Raw genomic sequence first — 18,698 nt, forward strand, 5'->3', positions numbered from 1 at the left:
TTTACATACTCATGTCACTTGTAAGCTTTCTCTCCAAAATGACTTCTTTACTGAAGCCTGAATTTGGATTGTTGCCTAAAAACCCGACACACTTATTACATTGATACAGTTTTTATCTAGTGTGAATATTCTCAAGAAGCCTAAGGTGTAAACAAAAAGCCTGGCCACACTGATTACATTTCTAAGTTCTCTCAAGTGTGGGTCACCTGATGTCTTTTTAGACCTGAATGCCACCTGAAGGATTTGCCACACACGTATTTGGAAGGTTTCTTTGCATTATGAATTCTCTGATGATGGGAATGATAAGCCCTTTATTGAAATCCTGGCTGCACACATAATATGATTTTCTCTACTGGAGGGATTGACTGTGCTCTGAATGTACGGATTATTGCCAGTCGGCATTTTCTGATGTTTTGTAAAAAATTGAACACGTTCCAAAAGCCTTACCACATGCATTATGTGGGTAAGATTTCAATTCAGAATTACCTGAGGATTAGTTAGGTCTGAATCCAGAATCAAGGCTTTGTCATATCTACCACAGTTTTCCTCCTGACTTTTCTGAAGGCCAAAAACTTCATATATTTTACTGCATTCACTACATTTGTAAGTTTTCACTTCATTACTGATTCTCAGATGGTCTGCAGTCATTCCTTGTGGCGATTCATTTATGTGGCTTCTCTCCTGTATGAACTGCCGAATGGTCAGTTAAGGCTGAACATGAACTAGAAGCTTTGCCACATTCATTTCATCTGTACGCTTTCTATACAGTATGAATTCTCTGATGAATTATAAGATCTGAACTCAGATTAAAGGCTTTGCCACACTCATTATATTTGCATGAAAATGCTTCTCATAATTGTTCCATTTGTAACAGTTTTCTCCACTATGAATTATCTGATGCTTCCTGTGATGGTCATTTCAAGTAAAACACTGGCCACATACATCACATTTCTATGCTCTCTCTCCTGTATGAACTACCTGATGGTGAGTTAAGGCTGACTGTACACGAAAATGCTTGTCACCATTGTTTCAATTGTAAAGTTTCTAATATGAATTCTCCAATGAACCGCAAAGTTTGTGTTTAGATTACAAGCCTCGACACTGAGATCATATTTATGTTTTCTCTCCAATATTAATTCTCTGATGAATTCCATGTTGTGCACTTCAAGTAAAGCATCACCTACACACAACACATTTATATGGTTTTTCTCCAGTATGAATTCTGGATAAACTGCAAGCTTACCAATATGACTAAAGGCCTTGCCACATACAACGCATTCATGTGCTTACTCTCCAGTATGAATTCTCCAATGAACTGCAAGGTTTGCAGTTTGACTAAAGGCCTTGCCACATCCATCTAACTTAAAAGGGTTTCTCTTGAATATGAGTTCACCAATGAACTGCAAAGTAACAGCTGGATTGAAGACTTTACCCATAGATACATTTCTATGCTTTCTCTCCTGTATGAACTGCTTGATGGAGAGTTGATGACTGTGCACTAAAACCTTTGTCACAATTGTTAATTTGTAAGGTTTCTCTGCAGTATGAATGATTTGATGAACTGCAAGGGCTGATTTGAAACTAAAGACCATGCCACATGCATTACATATTTATGCTTTCTAACCAGTATGAATTTTCTGGTGAAATGTAAGCCTTCCGTTTACTGTAAAAGCCTTGCCACATACATCACATTTGTATGATTTCTCTTCAGTATGAATTTTACGATGAGATGGAAGGCCTCCATTTACACTAAAGGCCTTGCCACATAGATCACATTTATATGGTTTCTGTCCAGTACGAATATTCCGATGAGATGCAAGTCTCCCATTTACACTAAAGGCCTTGCCACATATGTCGCACTTATATGGTTTCTCTCCAGTGTGAATTTTCCAATGAGTTTTTTTTTTTTTTTGAAGTAAGAGAAATCATTTTAATATATATATTTTCATTTCAGTCAATTCAACAATGATTTCTAATAGGCATGCAGACCCATTTAGTTTGCTTCAAATTTCTTTATATCTCAACATGCAGCAACCTTCCTAATGAGATAGTTGAGTTGAACTATTTATTCTTAAAGAGTACAATGTACCTTGTCCTCAAAGAGTTTTATCAACTTTAACATTTTCAAAGAGCCCTATAAGGCTGCTCAATATGGTAGTTTCCCCCTGAAATTTCCTATTTGGAGGATGGCAAAACAGTCTAGAATCTTCCCCAGGCTACTAGTTGCTTGTATTCATATCACAGCTTGGCTGGCTAAGAGGTAGAGACTGAATAATATGTAGATAGCCTTCAAATCCAGCTGAATGAGACAGCTTCATTTTTAGAAAGGAAACCAAATCATGAAAACCCTCCTAATAGTATGATTTGTTCCAGGGTCCTTTTAAGAAGGGACATACTCCTCATGCATAGGACTTTTTATGGCCTTCTAGAATTTTCTGCTCCAGCCAGCGTTCTCTAGCCAGGTGACTTATTGAACTTGCTGCAGAACTGAAAGCATGAAGTCTCTTGTCTACTTTCATAATTAGAGGTGGTGGTAGTCTTCTCATTTCCGGCCAAATGGATCCGACCACACTTTCAACCCTGGTGGCTGCACGTCTTCTTGAACAATACCAGCTCGATTTATGGCTTGTTCCTTCTTGTACTCCTCCAGCCGCATTAAGGGCCGGAAGTAGATGGGGTAGAAGGCAGCGCCGATCAGGGAGATGAAGCCGCCGAAAATGAGAGCAGTGTGCAGGTTCCGGGACATGGCTCCAGCCGGGGCTACCCGGATTCTCTGAGTGCCCGGGACTCTCCAAACCCGGCTCCTGCCAGCTGGGTCCAATGAGTTCTAAGGCTTCCATTTACCCTAAAGCCCTGGCCACATACATCACATTTATATGGTTTCTTACCAGGGTCCAGCCCTGGTTGGATCCAGTGATTCCCTCAGGATTACGGCGTTGGCGAAAAGGATAGAAATAGAGAAAGAGATAAGGAAAGAATTTTGCAGTTAAGAAAATAGAGGAGAGAAAAGAGGCTGATATTCCTTGGTTTACACAGAAAGCCAATAAAGCCCCAGCACAGGACTTGCTCTGTTCACGTAGACTGCAGGTGCCCTCTCGAATCGCTGAAGATACCCCACCTTAGGCACCTTCTCAAGTGGGTCTTAGAAGCCCAGGCAGGAAAGTGAACGCAGAGAGCCCCTGCACTCCAGGGGATTAGCCTGAAAAGGAAAAGAAAAGAGAAAGACACAGGGAGACCAAGCTTTGAACAAGGCCCGTAGCTTTATTTTCAAAGGGAGCTTATATACCTTAAGTTGTGCATAGAAGATAATAGGGGGTGTGAAATCATGCAAAGTCGGCAGTCTTTGATCCTTATTGAGACCAGGCTTTCTTTTCTGCAAATTTATTGTATACAAATGGTTTAGGTGATTTACATCATCTTCTGGCCAGAAGGCCTGTTAACATTTTATGACTGATAAAGGTTTGTCAACCATAGGACTTATTTTCTCTAAGAGCAATTATTTTAAAGTTTGGCGCCATCCTCCAAAGGTGTTAGATAAAGTTGCATTCCTATAGGGCAAAGGTGCAGTGGGCTTACAACAAAGGAAAGAATTTATTACCTTAAGGGTCTAAAGTTGTTAACACCAAGGCCACTCCTTATTTTTTCTATATACCAACTATATTAATTAATACACTTCCAAGAATACAATACAGGGGATGTGGAAACTTGGCAGCAAGTATTGGCTCAACAATGAAATCTACTAGTTTTATTTTAACAATTTCTAACTCTCCAAGAGGCTCTATACTATTTGAGTATCTTAAACTTCCCGTGCCTCTCGCAGTTGGGAGACTAAACAATCGTATGCGTAGCTGTAGGAGTCCAGGTAAACCTGTCAGGCAAGTTAGAGAGCCATCTGAGGGGTTTGGATTGAAACACTCTTTATTATGCCCAGGAGGCTAATTAGCTAGAGCTCTAAGTTGATTTCCTTCAGAGAAAAGGTGGTCGGGGATAGCCCCCCGTTAATGTCAGAGGAGTTGGTGAAAGTCATGAAGCAGTAAAACAGACAGACTCTGGTTTTGGGGTAGACACTCAGGCAGGCCCAGAGGGGCACTCCTTGAGTTCTGGCTCACCTTGCCCACCAGAACTCTCCCACATGACCTTGTCATGGGTGGGGACTCCTGTGCTGGCTCCCGGGAGTTTCTCTCCAGAATGAATTTTCCGATGCGATGTAAGGCTTCCATTTACTCTAAAGGCCTTGCCACATACATTACATTTATAGTGTTTCTCTCCAGTATGAACCCTCTGATGAATTGCAAGTTGTCTGCTTCGAGTATAGCCACGGCCGCATACATCACATTTATATGGTTTCTCTCCAGTATGAATTCTCTGATGAACTGCAAGATAACACCTGGAACTGAAGACTTTGCCACAGAAAGTACATTTATGTGCTTTCTCATCTGTATGAACTGCTTGATGTGTATTTAAGGACGACCATGCAAGGAAACGTTTGTCACAGCTGTTACATTTAAAAGGTTTCTCTTCAGTATGAATTCTCCAATGAGATCCAAGTTGTCTCTTTTCAGTAAAACCACGGCCACATACAGCACACTTATAAGAATTCTCTCCTGTATGAATTCTCATATGAATTCTCCGATGAATTCCAAGCTGCGACTTTCGAGTATAACCACGTCCACATATATCACATTTATATGGTTTCTCTCCAGTATGAATGATTTGATGAAGTGTACAGCTGTCTTTGCGAGTAAAGGCCTTTCCACATACATCACACTTATACGGCTTCTCTCCAGTATGAACTCTGCAATGAATTTCAAGGTGTGATTTTCGAGTATAGCCACAGCCACATACATCACATTTATAGGGTTTCTCTCCAGAATGAAGAATCTGATGAAGTGCATGGCTTTGTTTCCAAGTAAAGGCCTTTCCACACACATCACATTTATATGGTTTCTCTCCAGTATGACTTCTCTGATGAACAGCAAGGTAACATCTGGAAGTGAACATTTTGCCACACAAATTACATTTGGATGCTTTCTCATCTGTTTGAACTTCCTGATGTTTATTTAAAGATGACAGTGCAAAAAAAAGTTTTCCACAGCTGTTACATTTGTAAGATTTCACTTCAGGATGAATTCTCCGATGAATTCTAAGTCGTCTCTTTCCAGTAAAGCCACAGCCACATATATCACATTTATAAGGATTCTCTCCAGTATGAACTATCTGATGAATTACAAGTTGTGACTGTTGAGGATAGCCATGGCCACACACATCACATTTATATGGTTTCTCCCCAGTATGAACTCTCTGATGAATTGCAAGTTGTCTGCTTCGAGTATAGCCACGGCCACATACATCACATTTATATGGTTTCTCTCCAGTATGAAGGATCTGATGAAGTGTGTAGCTTTCTTTGCGAGTAAAGGCCTGTCCACAGAGATCACATTTATATGGTTTCTCTCCAGTATGAAGGATCTGATGAAGTGCATGGCTTTCTTTTCGAGTAAAGGCCTTTCCACACACATCACACTTATATGGCTTCTCTCCAGTATGAACTCTCTGATGAATTCCAAGTTGTGCCTTTCGAGGATAGCCACGGCCACATATATCACATTTATACGGTTTCTCTCCAGTATGAGTTCTCCCATGATTTTGAAGGTGTGTCTGGTGCTTAAAGCTGTGACCACATACATCACATTTATATGGTCTCTCTCCAGTATGAACTCTCAGATGAATTTGAAGGGCTGCATTCCGTTTAAAGGTGTGGCCACATACATCACATTTATATGGTCTCTCTCCAGTATGAACTCTCAGATGAATTTGAAGGGCTGTGTTCCGTTTAAAGCTGTGGCCACATACATCACATTTATATGGTCTCTCTCCAGTATGAACTCGCAGATGAATTTGAAGGGCTGAGTTCCGTTTAAAGCTGTGGCTACATACATCACATTTATATGGTTTCTCTCCAGTATGATTTGTCCGATGAACTGCAAGGCTCTTATTTTCATTAAAGGCCTTCCCATATACGTCAGCTTTATATGGTTTTCTTCCTGTATGGATTTTTTGATGTCTACTGAGTTCTGAGTCCTGAAGAATGGTTATGCCACACTCATTACTTTTGTAAGATTTTTTCTTGTGTCCTTCCTGGTCTGGGGCCTGTTTTGAGGGATGCATAACAGCACTCTCACGTTTATGACAAATGCCTTTGCGGACTCTACGAGTTCTCTGAGTTGGCAAACCTAAGGGGCTACTGTTGATATTCGTCACAACTGGACTACATTCAAAAATTGTCCCTTCAGACTGAAGCATCTGCAATTCATCATGAAAGCTTGATGTGAGCCTTTCAACAGGCTTATCTCCTGCATCATTTCTACTCTGATGATCTCTTCCATCAGTGAGATTTTTGATATAGGATATAAATATTCCATTGTCTCTTCTTTCATCATCTGTCCACAGATTCTCAAAACCACGCACAGTTTCCTGTATATTCCTCAGGAAATAATCTTTAATTTCATGGGTTTTGGCTCTTCCAAACATTACTCTTTGAAAAATTTCTCCTTTTCCATTATTTCCTTTTGCTTGTAATTTCATGGTCATATGGATATGAGACACATCTACAAGATATAAAGAACCACAGGTATCCGATTAATAACAATTCATAAATAAATTCTTTCATGTTGAACACATGATATTATACCAAAAGTCATACCCATCCTGAACAGTACTATGAATCTTCCCAATGATGAACTAAAAATATAAGGAACACTAAAGGAACAGAACTCTTAAAAAAAAAAAAGAGTGATTACATAGACAAATTAATTTTAGGGTAGCCAAGTTTCAAAAAGACAATCAGAAAACATTCATTTTATGCAAACCCATGTCACGTCTCAAAGAAAAAGATCTTTCCCACCATGATCTCAAAGCTCATTCTACTTGGTACTAAACACACTTCTGTCTCATAATTGAGGATAAAAAAATATTAAAAATTCCATGGATTGGGGAGATTGGTGGGCTACGGTGCATGACATCACAAAGAGTCAGACAGGACTAAGCAACTGAGCAAGCAAGGATCAACAAGGCAATACACTGTAATGGTAAATAATCCAAAGGAAGCATTCTAACGAAAACTGAAAAACATAAATGGCAGTTGACAACTGTTCAACAAATACTGCATAGTGAAAATAAACAATTTGTTGAAACAGTCCCCTCTCCACCCCCATCACAGGGCTTATGAGATCTTAGTTCCCTGACCACAGATTAAACCCAGGATCACTGCAGTGAAAGTGCTGAATCCTATCCACTGGACTGTCAGGGAATTCCCTAAAATAATTAAAAAAACAAAAACAAAAACACATTTATAAATACCTCTTATAAATCTATCAGTAGATAGACATTCAAGCATTTTATGAGAAGCAGTTCATGTCCGTTATACTGTGTAAAACATAAAGACCGTCATCTTTAAATGACAAAGAATTAATAAATGAAACATTCTCTACTTAAATAACAGCCATTCACTACAGCAATTGCCTATCTATACAGTATCCTTCACTTCTCGGTTCATCAGCTGCAAGATACATATAAAGGAACAAGCTTTGGGCTGTTTCCTATAGCTGAGAGGTAAAGAATCTGCGATAAAGAAGCAATATTATTTGAAAACTTATTAAATACAGTCAGAGACACTCTTCAGAACGAAATGTAAACTAACAATAAACAAGATGTAATGTAGACAGAGACATGTCACAATAAGAAAGAGACAGGAAGTAAATACATATTTTAAGCAAAAGTAACATTTGAGGCAAATTTCCTGATGGTCCAGTGGATAGCATTATGCGCTTACACTGTAGGGGGTACAGATTCCATACCTAATGGAGACATAAGATCCCGCCTGCCACAGTTTAGTTCATTCAGTTCAGTCGCTCAGTCATGTCTGACTCTTTGCAACCCCATGAATTGCAGCACAACAGGCCTCCCTGTCCATCACCAACTCCCGGAGTTCACCCAAACTCATGTTCATCAAGTCGGTGATGCAATCCAGCCATCTCATCCTCTGTCATCCCCTTCTCCTCCTGCCCCCAATCCCTCCCAGCATCACAGTCTTTTCCAATGAGTCAACTCTTTGCATGAGGTGGCCAAAGTATTGGAGTTTCAGCTTTAGCATCATTCCTTCCAAGAACACCCAGGACTGATCTCCTTTAGAACAGACTGGTTGGATCTCCTTGCAGTCCAAGGGACTCTCAAGAGTTTTCTCCAACACCACAGTTCAAAAACAACAATTCTTCGGTGCTCAGCTTTCTTCACAGTCCAACTTTCACATCCACACATGACCACAGGAAAAACCATAGCCCTGACTACACAGACCCTTGTTGGCAAAGTAATGTCTCTGCTTTTGAATATGCTATCTAGGTTGGTCATAACGTTCCTTCCAAGGAGTAAGCGTCTTTTAATTTCTTGGCTGCAATTACCATCTGCAATGATTTTGAAGCCCAAAAAAATACAGTCTGATACTGTTTCTGCCACATGGCTCAGTAAAATTAAAAAAAAAGTAACTTCTGCCCTTTCGGTAAAACAGTCAAAATTCTATGACACCTAAGAGCACTAATTACCTCAATTTTTCAAAGGTGGATTCACAGGGTTCATGTACACAACTCCGTGGCACATGAAAGTAATGAGCAAAGCAGGACTGAAACCCAGACCTACAGATTCATACATGCTCTTAACCACCAGGGCCCACTTGGGCAGAACAGATTACAAAAGGTTACAACAAACTTCAGGACTTTAAAAACATAAGGTCAAGTGAGTCACAAGAACTGATCTGCGTAACTAATAGCCTTATTCAGTCATCTCACCTATAAATGATTTCCCAAGTACCACCCCCCCACATATCAAGTCGTGTCCTGAAAATGTGGTTCAGTGAATGAGCACGGGTCATTCTGTACAGTATGAGCATGGACGGAAGGAACCTGGAGCCTGATTCATATATCCAAGACGGGATACAAGAGAAGATCTCAGAGTCCACTGTCCTTACAGGCTTCCTGAGTTACAATCACAGAAGATCCAAACCACATTCCTGTTACACACACCTGTGAAGGTTGTGGTAAAAGCAGTAACAACAGGAACAGCTGAGGGTTCTGAAGAGGAAGACAGGTTGAAGGCAGCTCTGTGTAGGATCTGAGACACCAAATGCAATCAAAGATTGGCCATTCTCTTCCCTTCTTCCAATGAGGTCTCCCAAGTGCACCAAATAGGAAAAGAACCAGACTGGCTCCAGGGATTACAGCTCTGGAGGTGTTACCATTGCTCGACATGGACCAAAAAGTAGACATCCCATGGTATCCAGCACAGAAGGGGGACAGAGAGGAATTAGATCCCTTTGAAACACCTCATCACATGCTCCCCAAAGTCAAGCAACAACACTGACAGGAGTCAAATGACACACTGCTACAGATCATAGAAAGACCTACCCTTTGGGACCTCTTTCCTTGGCATCCACTTTCCATAAGCCTCTCTCCTTTTTCTTTTTAAATCACGTTTTTCATTTGTAAACAGCCACCTGTAAGTCAGAATTTTTTTTCCCTAATAAAATGTAATTTTCACATAGGAGACAGATGGGCTCCAGATTGGATATCTACAATCAGTCACCCTTCTCTCTGCATTCCCTGAGATAAGAGATAGCTGGGCTCCAGTTGAGGAATCTATAGCCAACAAATACATGGTAAATAGCCAGTCTTTGTCTCTTACTTCAAGGGAATAATCATGCCAAGGACAAAGAAAGGAAAAAAAACCTGTCTATTAACGGAGACACTACACATGTGCAGAAAGGTTGCTTGAGATCAAATCAGAGGATAATTCAGGCCATAAGGAGTCTTGCTTCTCCCAGAAGCCTTCACTTCGAGATACAGCTTGGTTAGGGTGTGCATTCACACCCCAGTGGAGGGGCCTGAGACAAATTAACCAGCGGAGACAAAGGAAGGTGACTGGCCCGAGGGGAGACAAAGACCTGGAAAACTGTACCTTTAAAAAGAATAGACACTTCCCAAAGGTGGGCTCTCTCTCTGAGCTAGCCCATGTGCCTTTCTGCATGTACTTTTCCTTTCAATAAACATTTTCCTTTACTCTTTACCTTGTGCCTCTTCATCTGAATTCTTTCTTGACTAGGCAGGCAAGACCAGGGACCTTAGCCCTATCTGTTGGCTGCTGTGGTCCAATGGTCAAGACTCTTGGTCTGGGAAACAAAGGCCTTGCTTCCAGCTTCCACTCGCTTCCACTCATTGCTATGAGCATCCAAACTCAATTTCATTTCTCACATCTTTACTGAAAACACACATCTTACTTTCCTTAAGCAACCATGAACTGAGCTTTCTATTAGCATTTTCTAGATTGGTGAGCATAAATACCAGTGACAACTTCTAAAAACATTTGCTTTCTTATAGACAGCATCTCAGGGTAGCACCAAACATATTCATCAATAGTCCTAAATCTCTGAGTGCAATACAATAGAAGTATTACACAATGTGCATGATTCAAGACATGTCTTAATTAGATAAGCAAACATTAATACTAGATTTTTAACGTTGAATATTTCCCAGGTCACGTGAACCTGAAATTCATTTAGGTTAATATCTCTTGTAATTGATTTGTACACACTTAATTTTTTTTTAATTAATTTATTATTATTGGCTTCACTGGGTCATCATCACTGCTCTGGCTTTCTCTTGTGTCAAGTGGGGACTACCCTCTAGTTGTGGTGAATGAGCTTCTCATTGTAGCTACTTCTCTTGTGGACCATGAGCTCTAGAGCACGTGGGTTTCAGTCATGGTGGTGCATGGGCTTAGCTGCTCTGCGGCATGTGGAGTCTCCCTGGACCAGGGATCAAACCCGTCTTCTGCACTGGCAGGCAGATTCTTTACCATTGAGACACCAGCAAAGCCCAAGTGCTTCCTTTCTTTTTAAGCCAATTAAGTAAGAGCTTATTTACAAATAAACCTCAGCAATATTATCCAAAATCAAAGACACACACTGAGACATGCATAAATCAGACAGATTTAAAATGTCTCTCTGACTCTTCTGGAGTTGGTATCATTCCCTCTCCCAGGGGATCGTGCCAAGCCAGCGACTGAAGCCACATCTCCTGTGTCTCCCACACTGGGAGGCAGCTTCTTTACCACTAGAGTCATCTGGGATACCTGGTAAAGGTTAACTTCAAGCTTTTCTGTAGGCAGGGCTTTTAAGAAGCTAGCTGTTTCTATTCCATGTGCAAAAAAAAATGGTTTTGTACTTTCAAAAAAATAAAGGAAAAATCATTTTAACCAGTTTTCTCCAGAGTCTAAAGAATATCACAGCAATCCCTGTGTCAAAAAACTTATCTTCCCTTTCAATAGTCACAGTTTTATATCTAAAATACAGAGCAAACAGTGCTGAAATTGACTGTGATTAACCAGGCAGATGCTTTTGAACTGTGGTGTTGGAGAAGACTTGAGAGTCCCTTGGACTGCAAGGAGATCCAACCAGTCCATTCTGAAGGAGATCAGCCCTGGGATTTCTTTGGAAGGAATGATGCTGAAGCTGAAACTCCAGTACTTTGGCTACCTCATGCGAAGAATTGACTCATTGGAAAAGACTCTGATGCTGGGAGGGATTGGGGGCAGGAGGAGAAGGGGACGACAGAGGATGATGAGATGGCTGGATGGCATCACTGACTCGATGGACGTGAGTCTGAGTGAACTCCGGGGGTTGGTGATAGACTGGGAGGCCTGGCGTGCTGCGATTCATGGGGTCGCAAAGAGTCGGACACGACTGAGTGACTGAACTGAACTGAACTGGGGCAGATGGATGATAAAAATAATAGATTGTCCATCTGGAGAGATGTGGGTCTTCGCTTGATCAGAAGAATCTGAAGGGGTAAAGAAACTTGGTAGAGTTGGGGCAGGACTGGGGGAAACTGGGCACCCCCTCCCCACTCAGAGACAGGGGAAGTTAGAAGGGGACTAGTTGATGGAGAGAGAGACAGAGGGGTGGGAGGGGTGAAAGGCCAGAACAGAACAAAGATAACGGAGACAGAAAAGGCAGTAGGGAACACTGTTAGAGATGTGGGCCAGCTCAAGAGAGAGCCAACTTATAAAGTGAGGAGCTGATCAGCTAATACATAATTTGATATTGTAATATCCACAATCATCCTCACTAATCACATAATTCTGTTTCCAGTTATAACTTCTCTCCAGACAATTTTAAGCTTGCTTTATGTACCTCATGTACTTCCCTGGTGGCACAGCTGGTAAAGAATCCCCATGCAATGTGGAAGACCTGGGTTCAATCCCTGGGTTGGGACGATCCTCTGAAGAAAGCAAAGGTTACCCACTCCAGTATTCTGGCCTGGAGAATTCCATGGACTCTATAGTCCATGGGGTCGCAAAGAGTCCGACATGACTGAGCGACTTTCACTTTCATTTTATGTACCTCATGATAGGAGAGAGGAGGATCCAGCCTTTCATCCGGCATGGCATTCTTATCCTTTCTCAACCGGCAAGAGTCACAAATATTCAGTAACTTCTAAGGGTACAGCCCTCTTTAATTTAAGGTTCCAATTCTCACACCATCCAGTGAAGACGTCCCATGTATTAGCTAACTAGTAGAAAGGTGAATCATCCCATTAGGAAATAAAAACTTCATCAACCTTAACTGCTTTCTTCTTACAGAGTGGCATTTTGTCTCACAAATACTGCTCACAGGGCCAATTAAAGTTTTGCCAAAAGTTGTCACTTTTGTCTCAGGTTCAAAGATTTGTTAACAAAATAAGCGCACTCGTTCTGTAGAAATAAATAGTATAAATACTTATAGAATTATCAAGCTGACTTTCAATATGCTAACATTAAAAGAAAAGATAAGTAGAAACAGCAGAAGATACATCACCAAATTGGGTTCTGACCAATATCCAGACTCAAACAGTGCTGGGAAGTCCTGGGACACAGCCCATCTGGAGACACAGTGGGGAAAAGGTCCCAGGCAGCATGTTAGGGTCATGGGTGAGACTAAAAGATTACAGTTTGGGGTTTCCGTTTATATCCCCAGGATGCTAACTGTTATCATCAGCAATCTGTGAGCAAACAGCACTTCTGCTTTTATGTTGATGCTATTTGTTTGTCTTACAAAACCTATAATGTTGCTAAGCCTGGGGATGAGTAGGCCAGGGCACCTCCAAGGGCTCGACAATCTCAAGATTTGTCCCTTATCTTATCCCTGATGCTGTAAGCCTTGCACTCACAGCAGGCAGTCAGGGCACTTACAGTCATGGCACTGTCCAGCCAGGTTAGAAGCAAGCTCAGAGGCCTGCTTTAGAGAGGACCTAGACCTTGTGCGTCCTGCTTTGCCAAGTGTAGAATCCCACCTCTTCTGTCAGCCAAGAAGTGATTTAAATTATAGACGGACAGAAAAATATTCACAATTTACTATCTGCATCCTACTGAATGCACAGGAAACTGTATAATACACAGTATAATACGCAGATACCTGGGCTTCCCAGATATCTTTACAAAGGTAAAGTATCCACCTGCCACACAGGAGATGCGGGTTCGACCCCTGCATGGGGAAGATCCCCCTGGACGAGGGCATGGGAACCCACTCTAGTACTCTGGCCGGGAGAATCCCATGGATAGAGGAGCCTGGAGGGCTATGGTCCACTGGGTTGCAAAGAGTCAGGCACGACTGTAGCAACTGAGCACACAGACATGCATGTATAGATCCTTTCCAAGAACTACTGAACCAAGAACACAGGGGTAGAAAACAGGGAATTCGATATTTTAAAGTTGGAAATCAGCTTTAAAAATACTCAAGCTATAGAGAAACTTGTGTATCACACACTGGGCAGAGCACCTGAAGAAAGGACAAGCTTATAGTCCTGATGCCAATCATGAAGCTTTTTTATCTCTGAATCAACAAGGCTGTAAACTCAGTCAAGCAAAACAGGGGCTGCCAAGAAACACAGAGGGAAAATGCAGAGATACCCCAAACCAGATTCCAACTTCACAGGGAAGTGATCCTCACCCACAGACAGCAGGTTCCTGTAGGTCTCCACCATCACATCCTGGTACAAGGCCCTCTGAGCAGGGTCCAGGCATTCCCACTCCTCTGGAGTGAATTTGATGTCCACATCCTCGACAGTCAACTGTGTCTGAAACGAAAGCACATTTCACTAACAGGCACTGAGGAGAATTCTTATTTTCACACGAAATGAGAAGAGGTTAGAGAGGTAAGGATCAATTCAGGTAATGTAATATTATGACAGATCCATTAAAAGCTATTTGGAACAAACTGTTGGTCTCTAATTTCCTGTTGTTTCATAAGACTATGACATCTTCCAATCAACATGAATTTGTCACTTCTGTGGAGAATACATGAAGAATATACAAATAAATTCAATCAGTGAGTTGTCTACGCAGAAGTGTTACACTCTACAAACTAAGTGACATTCACTATCTAGATGACTTACAGCAAAGACTGGTGTCTTCAGACAACAAAGTCCACAGCAGTGTTAAAAGAACACACATTGTGGTGATGATGACATCATCACACTGATGACAGGTGTTCAATACTTCTGACACACTAAGCATTACTCTAAAGACTTTACACAGATGAACTTGGAATCAACATAACAGCACGTTAGAGAAAGATCTGTGTCCATCTGACTGGGGAGAAAACTCTGTCAACATTCTAAGAAATTGCTCAGATCAAACAGTTAAGAAATGAGGCAACAGCATCTGAGGTCAGGTGGTTGGGACTGACAACTGAACCTAAGGAATCAACGAGTTAAGTAACAGAGCAGGAAAGTGTATCCACAAAGAGTTCTCTGAGAAAACCTGAAATAACTTCAAGAAAGTTGATGTGCAATGGAGGTGTAGAACCCCAGATCTTTTGTCAGCCAAGAAATGATGGACACGATAGATAGAAAATTTTCACAAATTAATTTGCTATCTACCTCCCTCTGAATGCACAGGGAACACTATAATATATAGTATAATACATATGTATCTGGTCTTATGCGGAAGTTCAGCAGTAAAGAATCTGCCTGCAATGCAGATGACATAGTGTTGATATCCGTGTGGGGAAGATCCCCCTGGAGAAGGGCATGGCAACCCACTCCTGTATTCTTGCCTGGAGAATTCCAGGGACAGAGGAGCGTGAAGGGCTATGGCCCATTGGGTCACAAAGAGTTGAACACGATCATAGGATAAATGGTCACTGTATAGGGTCACCCCCTCTTCGAACCAACCACACAATGTCAATAATCTTACTATTCCTATCATTCATGTGATGAGGTAGAAAAAAACTTAAGGAAATGGAAAACACTTCAGATATAATTTCAACTGCTACAAAGCATAAAACATGTTTATGAGATGATGTTCTGTAATAAATCCATGGAATTATAGATTCATGCACTCACATGCAAATGTAAACACACAACTGGTTGAAACAAGGAAGACCTGTCTTTATTTTTTCTTTCAATCCAAATACACTGAGTGTCAACGTGGGCCCCAAACTGGGAATACAGCAGTGAACATGATGGAGCTTATGGTCTAGCAGCCAGCCACCCAGTTACATCCATAATTTTAAAGTTACTATTGCAACATGTGCTCTGAAACAGGCCTGGTGCTAAAATTTATTGGAAAGTCTTGACATACATTGATAAATCAGACAAGGTCTCCGTGAGGAGGAAACACTTAGCATTGGCAAGGTGGGAAATGGAAGAGTTGCAAGCAGAGAGAACAGCCTGAGTGCCAGCTCTGAGGCACGAAGATATTTAGTGAACAGAAAGCCAGCCAGTCTGACTGGGACACAGGGAACAAAGAGGGGTGATGCCAGGTAGAGGCTGCTTTCTACAAGGTCTTTGGATTTAGGACTTTATTCCAAAAGTAACTGGAAGTCACTGAAGAATCTGCAAGAGGTAAATCAGAGGTTTAGATTTGTTTTTCAGAGCTCACTCTGCTGTGTAAGGAGGTTGCTGCTCCTTAGTCACTTAGTTGTGTCAGATCTTTGTGACCTCATGGTGGCCCACCATGCTCCTCTGTTCATGGGACTTTCAGGCAAGAGTACTAGAGTGGGTGGCCATTTCCTACACCAATGAGATGCCTTTGGACACATTCTGGGATGATACTCCCATTTTCTTTTATTCATGTGTATTTCAGCATCTTTGGCCATTAAAAATGCATCAATTTGTACTTCAGTAATTTGTCTTCATTTTATGTATTTTAAAGTTATTTATTTTGTTTTTTCTGGGTCTTTGTTGCTGTAAGCAGGCTTTCTGTATTTGCAGCTGCAGTGTATGGGCTTCTCATTGCAGTGGCTTCTCTTGTTTTGGAGCACAGGCTCCTGAGTATGTGGGTTTCATTAGTTATGGCTGCCAGGCTCCAGAGCTCATGCTCAGTAGTTGTGGTACATGGGCGTAGTTGCTCTGAGGCATCTTCCTGGACCTAGGATGGGACCCATGCACCGTACATTGGCAGGTACATTCTTATCCACTGTACTACCAGGGAACTCCTCAACATTATCTTATAGTACCTCAAAAAAATGAAAATACAAGCAGAAAATAATATACAGAAGATTTATTCTATTCAGTATAAAAATACCTGTATTTACAAATAATATGAGGGCTTCCCTGGTGGCTCAGCGGTAAAGAATTCACTGGCCAATCCAAGAGACACAGGTTTGATCCCTGGTCCGGTAAGATCCCACATGCCAAGGGGCAACTAAGCCCATGAGCCTCAATTTCTGAGCCAGAGCTCTAGAGCCCAGCAGGTGAAACTACTGAAGCCAGTGGGCTCTAGAGCCTGTGCTGTAAGATGAGAGAAGCCACCACAATGAGAAGTCCACACATGGCAACTAGAGAGTGGCTACCATTCGCCAGAACTAGATAAAAGCCACTGAAGCAATGAAGAGCCAGTATAGCAGAAAAATAAATTTAAATATAGTAATATGATCTTATTCTTAATGTTAGGTTCACTTCAGTCACTTAGTCGTGTCTAACTCTTTGCGACCCCATGAACCGCAGCATGCCAGGCCTCCCTGTCAATCATCAACTCCCGGAGTCCACCCAAACCCATGTCCATTGAGTGGGTGATGCCATACAACCATCTCATCCCCTGTTGTCCCCTTCTCCTCCTGCCCTCAATCTTTCCCAGCATCAGGGTCTTTTCAAATGAGTCAGCTCTTCGCATCAGGTGGTCAAAGTATTGGAGTTTCAGCTTCAACATCAGTCCTTCCAATGAACACTCAGGACTGATTTCCTTTAGGATGGACTGGTTGGATCTCCTTGCAGTCCAAGGGACTCTCAAGAGTCTTCTCCAACACCACAGTTCAAAACCATCAATTCTTTGGCACTCAGCTTTCTTTATAGTCCAACTCTCACATCCATACATGACCACTGGAAAAACCATAGCCTTGACTAGACGGACCTTTGTTGGCAAAGTAATGTTTCTGCTTTTTAATATGGTGTCTAGGTTGGTCCTAACTTTCCCTCTAAGGAGTAAGCATCTTTTAATTTCATGGCTGCAATCACTATCTGCAGTGATTTTGGAGCCCAGAAAAATAAAGTCAGCCACTGTTTCCCCATCTATTTCTCATGAAGTGATGGGACCGGATGCCATGATCTTAGTTTTCTGAATGTTGAGCTTTAAGCGAACTTTTTCAGTTTCCTTTTTCACTTTAATCAAGAGGCTCTTTAGTTCTTCTTCACTTTCTGCCATAAGGGTGGTGTCATCTGCATATCTAAAGTTATTGATATTTCTCCCGGCAATCTTGATTTCAGCTTGTGCTTCTTCCAGCCCAGCATTTCTCATGATGTACTCTGCATATAAGTCAAACGAGCAGGGTAACAATATACAGCCTTGACGTACTCCTTTTCCTATTTGGAACCAGTCTGTTGTTCCATGTCCAGTTCTAACTGTTGCTTCCCGACTAATATTAGATATGTAGTTATTAACAGAATCCAAAGTTTATCTTTTCATTCCATGACCAAATATTCCATCAAGATTAGGAAAGTTGGGGGAATTCCCTGTCAGTCCAGGGTTTAAGATCTCGCACTTCCACCACAGGGTTTCAGGTTCAATGCCTCCTCAGGGAACTAAGACCTTGCGAGATGCATCATGTGGCCAAAAAGGAAGAATAAATAATTAGCAAACTATATTTCATAGTTTAAATTAGATGCTGTAATGAAACACTGCCTAGCACTGACATCTCTTTCTGAACTTTCCATTTCACTCCCAAACACTTAAGATTTTCAAGGAGTCTTCATTTAGTTTTAAACCTACTATAAAAAGTCAGGACTGATTCACTGGTCTCTTTTCCAAATTTTGGCATGTACTATGCATGTTAATACCTCACGTCTATGTGCAGCTTCTTTATCCAGGTTGACAGAAAGCAGATAGCACATCCAGATGGGCCCTAAGCAATCCCTGCTGTCCAACAGCACTGAGACCCCATCTCCGACCTGTGGGTGAGAAGCTCTGCCCAGGACGGTGCCCAGGGGAGACTCCTTACAAAGGCCAGGTCACCAGGTCATGGGGAGATGGGATCTAAGTGGAGACGACAGGCCCTAAAGGAAGGCCCCAGGCGACTGTGCATGTACAGGAGTGAAACAGGATACTCCAGAGTCAGACACGATTAGCGAGTCCAAAGACGGGTATTTCAGGAAGGACAGACTGAGAATCCACTGAGA

General features: G+C 41.7%; 2 protein-coding genes across 9 annotated transcripts in view; both read right to left on the minus strand.

Annotated features, from left to right (window-relative positions):
* LOC133229653 (zinc finger protein 239-like) overlaps positions 1–18,698 on the minus strand; it is a 263,424-nt gene that overhangs the window by 148,363 nt on the left and 96,363 nt on the right. For 3 of the 8 annotated variants that reach the window (XM_061386245.1, XM_061386244.1, XM_061386243.1), the window contains 2 exons: positions 14,033–14,159; positions 3,242–6,608 (listed from right to left, as the gene is read on the minus strand). The exons of 2 other annotated variants lie outside the window; for them this stretch is intronic. In XM_061386245.1, the coding sequence (XP_061242229.1) occupies positions 4,069–6,608; positions 14,033–14,159 (2,667 nt within the window). In that variant the 3' untranslated portion in view covers positions 3,242–4,068. Of the gene's footprint in view, positions 1–3,241; positions 6,609–12,665; positions 13,257–14,032; positions 14,160–18,698 lie in introns of those variants that run through there. 3 more of the 8 variants (XM_061386249.1, XM_061386250.1, XM_061386251.1) reach the window with 3 other exon arrangements.
* On the minus strand, positions 1,883–2,810 carry LOC133229879 (small integral membrane protein 20-like). Its single transcript, XM_061386637.1, has one exon. The coding sequence runs from the start codon at positions 2,744–2,746 to the stop codon at positions 2,543–2,545; it is 204 nt and encodes a 67-aa protein (XP_061242621.1). The 5' UTR covers positions 2,747–2,810; the 3' UTR covers positions 1,883–2,542.

This window comes from Bos javanicus, chromosome 18, assembly GCF_032452875.1.
Source record: "Bos javanicus breed banteng chromosome 18, ARS-OSU_banteng_1.0, whole genome shotgun sequence".
Classification (NCBI taxonomy): domain Eukaryota; kingdom Metazoa; phylum Chordata; class Mammalia; order Artiodactyla; family Bovidae; genus Bos; species Bos javanicus.